An 8,391-nucleotide genomic window follows, 5' to 3' on the forward strand; every position below is an offset into this window, starting at 1 on the left:
CCCGCGAGAGCCGCCGCGGCGAACTCGCGCTGTTCTCTCATCTCCACTGTAACTAGATGTTCTTCAATAAAAAGACGAAATGTACAATATATATATAAGAGTGAACGCGATGTTTGTAAATATTCAAAAGGTTACAAACGAAAATATAACTTTTTAAATAGACGGCATAATGTCGTCGAAACTCATATTGTGATAACGTTAATAGATTTAAAAATTCGTATAATATTATTGCCTATATTAAATTATATTTGTTGATGGAGAGTATATATTGATAGATATTTATTATGGTACATACTAAGATTACTCTTTTATATCGGAATGTAGTTATTTCATAATGTTCCTTTGTATGTGTAGACATACCTCCATTGACGCGCAGTCGCCATTGTTCTGTTCACACAGCTCGGCCCCTCGGAGCGGCATCTCGCTGTCGAATGTTCCCGAAACTAATGTTACTCCGCATTTGGATCACATCAATAATCGTTTTTTATCATTTTTAATTTGTTACTTGACTTAAGCATGATTGTTTTTTATTTTATTCGTATGTGTCCAAAAACTTAGAAAAATGTGCATTTATAAATTTGTCAATGAATGTGAACAGCTAAAACGCCACACTATGCAGTAATAATGTTCATAAACACTATAAATAAGTTAAAATAAAGTGCATCACATTTTTTTTCTGATGCTATAATGTTAAAAATTATGATAAGAATTGTTTGATTAATGTTATCATTAGTATTTTTTATATGTGAATATCTTAGTACATTTTAATGATTTCAGTATTAATTGTTTTTATGTGCATAATTACAGAATTGTTAATTTGTGTAATTGTCATCAGGTATATTTAAGGACCAGTAGATTAATTTTCTATGAAAATGAATACAAAATAATGTTAAAAACACAATGTTCATGTTTTTTTACTAAACTTGTTTAAGACAACACACTACCCATTGATTTTTGTAAAAAATGTAAACATATCAACGCACAGACATGAATAAAAAATCGATATGAAAATATGGGTCCCTGTGGCTATTTGTTAAAAAAATGTGGCGTTTTACCTGTAAACAATACAAACATTTGCTTTGAAATCGATTTTTTATTAAAAAGAATACTCTATATGTGGTTTTATTACTATTTTTTCTAAAAAATTGTCCTATGCAATTTTTTTTTAATGTTGCCTGATAAGTATAGATCCACAAGGATCATTTAAATTGAGATGTAGGCGCTTAACTGCTTTCGCAGTTACCAGCTAGATAGTATTCCTATATTTTGAGGAAATTATTTTCTTTCGAATACAAAACCGAACTATATGTGTTAACATACAGATCGGTTAATCGTTAGATTTGCAACTAATGTCTTGATTAAAATTGATTCTTCGCAAATAACTAATTACAGTTTTGGGAAAATTCGAGCAAAGACGAGGTAGGTCTAAAACTTTTTTATTTAGAATTAAGGATCATATGTAAAATCACAAGGTAGCGTCATCATCCTCATGACTGTAATATCAACAAATAAACTCAATGTTTTAAATCTACTAAAACAGAACATTGTTAGTTCACAAAATTGCTGCGTGCATACGATCCTCGTAAAATTGACAGATGATCGATACAGAAGTTATAAAGCGTATGTGAAGTGAAGTCTGTCAGTGTCAATCTGCCATGCTGGTGTGCGGTGCCGGTGTTCTTGCTCGTGTGGTGGTGAGGTAGTTACAAGTGTAGGGTTCCTTCTATTACAACTATATTGATTAAAATTATTCGGTACATCTCGCTCAACTGTTAACATGGCTGTGTGAAAAAGTGACTGTGCGAAAAGTATATTAAGTAAACGTGAGGTTAGTGTTCATATAAAAGGGATTCTGTTAGCTACAAAGTTATTTTTTTTAGTAAGATGAGTGAATATTATAACATAGTACCGTGGTTTGATAGCAAAGAATGGCATAAAGCTTATACGGATATCTATTCGCCAAATTCAACTGATCTCACGAAAGAAGACGCTCTTGAAATATTGCATGTGTGGAAAGCTAGATGTCCCATATTGCCTTCAGGTATTGAATCCACCTTAACGTTACTGGAAGTACGTATTCAAGACATTAAAAGCTTCGATGTAGTTGGTGAACAAATTATACGCTTAGCTTATTCGACGGCGTTAATGAGATTTGTAAATCATATGCTTGATTCTCAAACTTCAAAAGGAAGTAGTTTATATAAAGCAGCTCAAAATTTAGGAGTTCCAGACTGGGTGATAGACTTGCGCCATGATACTGCACACGGTAATATGCTGCCATCACTTGAACTTCTTAGAGAGGCCACATCCATTGGCTTTGAGTGGCTTAAGGTGAACTATTGGGATAAACATAGAAAAATTGTTAAAGATTATGTCTGTGGCCAAAAGGAATTGGAGAATGATGAGGAAAGCAAAGTTCGTGTGTTAATGAATTTCTGTTTTTCATTAAGCATATGTGCACATTCTAAATTGAAAATTAAAAGGTTAGCTGACATTCCTGACAAAAGCATAAGAGAATCAATGATTAATAATATAAAAGAAATATTTGGGGATTTAGTTGATTTAACAAATTTAAAGAAAGTTACTATTGTTTCTTTGATAAACCTGATTAATATATATTCTAAACGCCTATTAAAGAACCCAGATGCACCTTTATATGCAACTGAAGCTCTGCTGGGGAATGATGCACTATTTTTATCATTGGATCTGTTTAACTTTTTAAATGAACGTGGTTCTATGAAAGAATCTAGCTTGAACAAACATTATGTTCATTGTTTTGAAACATTGCTTACATATTTACATACAAATGATCTACTTCAAGAATTTGTTATGGAGCTCATAGCAATCACACAAAGTTGTGAACTCAGCAACGAAAAGCGCTGGCTTGCTGCATTGTGGACATCAGAAATTTTAAAAGCATTAAAAAAATCGAGCAAATTTGTTAAAAGATTTACTAAGTAAGTACTGAGTGTATATATACTTGTATAAAAATCTATCTATTTTGTCCCTTTATATTTTAAACTAAATTATGTTTTTTAACCTAACCAGCCTAACAGTGGTAGAGCCCGCTTCAACATTTAATGAATGGGCCAGCTAACCTGGTAAAATACCACAACCACATGGAAAACAGGTGTGAATTAGGAGCAATTCCATGTTTCTTCTTATGAGTGTGTGTGCCGATGGTCTAATTTTAGTCCCTATTCCTTCCGACCATTTTCTAGTAAAGAAAGGATGGGAAGGAAAAGTGTATTGATTGATGATAGGGGAGACACAAGGGAAAATATCCTCTTTATGTGCATCCTTCCTCCATTATTTCAGGGTAGGCAACTTTTCATTATTTCAATTCATATGTACTATGACATTCTTTTTTGAGTATGGAAATGTAATATTAGAGGGGTCATGTTGAATACTGTCATTTATCTGTTCTGTTTATTCAGTTGGTGCTTCAATATGTACAATATGTACAATATGACATAACCAGAAAAAATATTGACATAAAAAACAACCATTTAGATAGAAAATAAAATAAAATCACAATCAATAAAACGCGGCTAGTGTTGTGATGTCAGTAGGCAATATATCCACTCAGATGTCACCTATATGTAAACAGCAAAGTATTTAATTGCTTCTCAGAGTTATCAAAAGACAAAAACTATTAAATCTACCTATAACTTTGGGAAACACATAAAAACGTGTGATGTTAAAACAATACAACCATGAAAGAAAACATCTTCATGAAAATGTTTATTAAGAAATGTACATGACAACTGTTTCATTGAAATTTCATTATTCCTGGTACAAATAAGTGTGGTATTCAAATTTAATAATGTTTTAAGTGTGTTAAAAGGTTTTTTTTTTCAGTAATACATCTAACAATATGGAGAAAAAGAAGAAAAGTGAACTAAAAGCTTTATTCTACCACTGGTTTCCAAATGAGAAGGGCTGTGGTCTATTATTAGACTTATTTAAACCAATACCAGAAGGTTTAACCAATTTAAGCTTTATTCGGCCTTTTATAACAACTTACAATGTTTATCTGATTTATTTCATTAAAGACATTTTGAATCTTCTTGAGCCACCGTTGCCTGCAAATATATATAAGAAGATATGTGAGCTTGCAACACTGGTAGCATCACCTATGAAGAAATTTGATACTGTACCAAATAGAGTATTTACTGTTTCTGATGTTAAAGCTGCAACGGAAGACGAACATATTGTTGATGTTGATGAAGAAAAAGATGGTATGGAGGCAGATTTGGACGCAAGTGAAACAGATTCACAAAACAATACAATAGCTTTTGGCATATGGAAGATGAAAACTGTAGGAGATGATATTTGGTCTGAGTGTCCTATTGGGAGAGTGCCAGCTACACTGCATCCACCTCAACCAGATACTACAGACAAAGAAAATAGTGAACCTATGGATATTGAAATGTATGAATAGAAATTAATAAATAAATAAAATCACAACAGCAATTGTTTATTTTTTTTATTTTTATATTTGTATACAGTTTAATGGTTTGGTTACATTTCATTGTATTGACATCATAGTCCTAAAATTTAAACAATATACAAGTTAATTAACTAGTTCTAAATATAATACAGGTTACAATCAAGTACAGCAAACATTAAAAAGTTTATTTTAAAATAGAGAATACAGCATTGGTCCTTAGAGAATACGAAATTCAGTAATCCTTTTTAAAAACAGTATCTACAAAAGTTAAAATAACAATAGTAAATATTATTTAATAATCATTATAAACGTTAGAACATCTGTTTCTCATCAAGCAACCTAGCTTGCAGTTTTACCAAACGATTGACATTATCTGCACCATATTTTAAAAATAGGTTTTTACGGCAAATAATTGTAAAATGGCTTAAATACTTAGAAACACGAGACTAACACAGCATTACAATCTCCTTTAACATAGTTCTATTTACAAAATCCACAGCGGAACCTTAAGACTTACACACACCAGCCATTCTCGTTGAAGACACATTGCACATTTATTAAAAACTTAACTAAAACATCGATGGATCCTACGTAACTGATCAGATTTACACCTTATTTTTTTTAAATTAACTTGAAAATACACATTTCTGTGTAAATTTCAAAGTAATGTTAGAAGAACTGTAGTTGTTTGTAATTATTCGTGTTGATTTTAACATTTTTGTCTTGCAAAATGTATGTTTTAAACATGCAATAGTTTAAATAGGATCCATCGACATCTAGCATGAGTATGCCAAGAATACTCCGAAGAACAAAAATCCTTTCTCCATACACATTGGATGACAAGGCTTTTTCTAAGAGAAGGATCGTATTACCCATGATATTGCCATAGAATGGAAATAGTTGAAATTTGTAAATCTTTGTCAAATTTTACGTTTTATTACATAATGAATAAGATGAGGCTTTGACACCTTTTTATTAAAAATAGATTTGATCAAACAATTTCGGTGAATTATTTCTTCACACACACAAGTTAGGTGTGACTTTGTCATTCAACCAGATCAAAATAACATTATATTCACGTTGTGGAATGCTGAAAGCAAACAAGTAAAGGCACAGAAGGTACATACAAACTACTTTCGTACGAGAAACTACAAACATAACCCATCCGGCAACTTTGTTCAAAGCTTATAGCACTACAATGAATCGATTGTCATGAACTAAGTCGAGATTCTATTAAGAAAATGCTTACTAATACGATAGCCTACAGTTTGGGAATTAAAGCAGTTATCCGATACATGGGGGTTTCACAGAAGTTCGTTGTATGAAATAACCAAGTACTATTCTATATAGAGATATTTAAAAGCGGACACAGTATTTGTGACTTAACAATACATTCAATAGCTTATCAATAGACAGTCTTTTAGATAATAACAGCAAATAAAAGCAAGGTACAGTTTGAACAGTGGAGTTGGTAATTAGATATAATGCAAGTTTTTTTTACAATAACACATTTGCATATATGTTAGCATGAATTTTTTTACACTAAAAATTCAAATTTTAAAATCTTAGCTAATGCTTCCTTAAGCCAACTGTACTTTGCTTATTGCTACACATCTTTGTTGTAAAAGTATGGGTTTACGATAAACATAGTAAATCAATGATATAAAGGCTCAAGGACTTCGTATAAGCGCAAAAATACCAGGATCTAGGTCCTCCTAAAATGTTTAAAATTTATTAAAAGCATGGCCGATGTAGTGAACATATTGATTTGTTTGATTTATCTTAATTGTGTTTACATTAAAGAATAAGTAGTAAAAGTGATATCTCAAATGAATGTTTGCAACAATTGATAAACATAACCAGTGCACAATGTATTGCGAATTTTTTATCCACAAAATCAACAATAAAATAGTAGAAAAAATAAATCTAATAGCCCTGAAACATACATATGGCTTAATTAACAATCACATTTAAATCCAATAACAAATTCCCTATAAATATAAAACATGTTTTAAAACATTCGCAAGTAATTTACAATAGGAAAATAATCTCATTTTCGTTATTACATACATTTGGGTATAACATCCCGTTACACTGTTCCAGTCCAGTTATCGTAATCAGCGCTTGATAACTGGAAAAACGTAAAACCACACTGGAATGCACTGTAAATGAGAATGCAAATCACAGCGCAGATTTGGCTGGACTGGAATATTGTTAACTGGGCATTAGTCTCGCGCGACATTTCTTAAGCTCTGTAAAAATATTGCATAATTATTCAAACACCAATTTTGATATTGTTTAAAATATCAAATAATAACATAAGCAAGTAAAATAAGGCAAGATACAGAAGAGAACCACTGGAATTTGAACAACGCGAGCACAATAACATGATAGGCACGTAGAATGCAACATATTTATACTCGAATTCAATGGAAATGACAAATTTTATCTACACATGTCACTGGCTGATAATAACATTAATTTAAAATATTTCAATTTAAAAATAATGATAAAACATGTCTACTTTGAATATGTGAATATAGTCTGTGATTGCAGCTTCATTTCCATTGAATGAAAATAACCTCTTTTCTATTATGACCTAATGAAGAAAACATGTTCGTTTGTCTTGCGGATTTATTTCATGTAAATTGTAACACAACATTTATGATGTACATTTTTGTCATAAGAAATTAACTGAAAAATCAGATTAAATTACAATTTTAACACTTCTTAGTTTTAGAATGAAATCTGCCAGTTATTTAGTTGCATATGTAAAAGCATTACAAACTATATTTTGCTTCCTAATTCCAGTTAATAGTCTTTGTATAGTTTTTGCACTTATAGCGATAATTTAATTTCTATATCACAATAACTAATATAAAATGTACTCAAATCAGCATATCATTTACACTACATCTATTGAAAATTAAGATAGTGCCGCAAAGGGAAACTGTGGGTATTTTAAACATAATTAGAGAGAAAACTGTGGTTAAAAAAATTATTTAAGCATATTTTGTTATGATGATAAAAGTTAATTCAGTCTACAATAATTACATTGAGCTTGTTTTAAACAAATAAATTTAAAATTCGTATTTTTTAAATTATTTCTAGCCCTTGTATTAATGATAAATAAAAAATATACAAGATTTTTGTAATGAACGTTTTTATCTTATTTTTTGCTAAAACACGTGAATTTTTTAACTAAGATCTTTTGAAATTAATTTGTCAACCAAAATGTAACTAAATACACAAAAAACAATTAATACAAAGTCTATTGACTTCGTCGGAATTTAAAATAATCCGAATTCACCAGAAATATATTAAAATTTATATTTGCATTGTAAAACATTAATATATTTACAAGAAAATCTAAACTTATACTAACTTACGAGTAACATGGTGTTCGTAGAAAATAAATACAATTTTGTATCAAGAATAGCCGAGGAAATTACATAACCTGTATATTTCTACTACTGTACTAAAATTTTAATTCCTTTTCAATGCAAGCAACCTACAGTCCATTCATTTTGCTACGAGATTTAGGTCCTGTCCCACTGAATTGTAAATTATCTGATAACAATCCAGTGTGAAATATGTGATGGAAATATCGGATTTTGTTACCTCATCTGACAGTGACGTCATTTTTAAGCCTATCTGACAGGCTTTTATAATTTCTAAATTTTATCCCAGACTAAATTTGGGTGTAAACAAATTCAAACTTAATTTTTGAAACAGTAAATTCAAACAATAAACAGAAACAATACTGCAATCAATAAAATCTCATATAAAATGAATAGACGATAGAATAAATAAATTTTATGAGTGATCTAGCGTTTTTCTACTTCACCATTATAAGTCAAGAAACATCCGTTTACTGAGTCTGGTCGCTTGTAGGACAGACATAGTGCACGTAGGCCTGTAACATGTATAAATTTATG

General features: G+C 30.6%; 2 protein-coding genes across 2 annotated transcripts in view; one reads left to right on the forward strand and one right to left on the reverse strand.

The window, feature by feature from the left end:
• Positions 1-1,649: 1,649 nt before the first annotated feature.
• LOC106104862 lies at positions 1,650-4,476 on the forward strand. Its single transcript, XM_013285050.1, has 2 exons — positions 1,650-2,957; positions 3,862-4,476. Exons 1-2 carry the CDS (start codon positions 1,885-1,887, stop codon positions 4,442-4,444), a joined length of 1,656 nt encoding a protein of 551 aa, XP_013140504.1. The 5' UTR covers positions 1,650-1,884; the 3' UTR covers positions 4,445-4,476.
• A 1,903-nt stretch (positions 4,477-6,379) lies between these two features.
• The window catches only part of LOC106104719 (unconventional myosin-IXa-like), a 25,389-nt gene continuing 23,377 nt past the window's right edge, over positions 6,380-8,391 (reverse strand). The window contains exons 32-33 of the mRNA XM_013284848.1: positions 6,524-6,584; positions 6,380-6,388 (exon numbers count right to left, since the gene is read on the reverse strand). Coding sequence (XP_013140302.1) covers positions 6,380-6,388; positions 6,524-6,584 — 70 coding nt within the window. The remainder of the gene's footprint in view (positions 6,389-6,523; positions 6,585-8,391) is intronic.

The sequence above is a fragment of the Papilio polytes genome, unplaced genomic scaffold (genome assembly GCF_000836215.1).
Source record: "Papilio polytes unplaced genomic scaffold, Ppol_1.0 DF823399.1, whole genome shotgun sequence".
Taxonomy (NCBI): Eukaryota; Metazoa; Arthropoda; class Insecta; order Lepidoptera; family Papilionidae; genus Papilio; species Papilio polytes.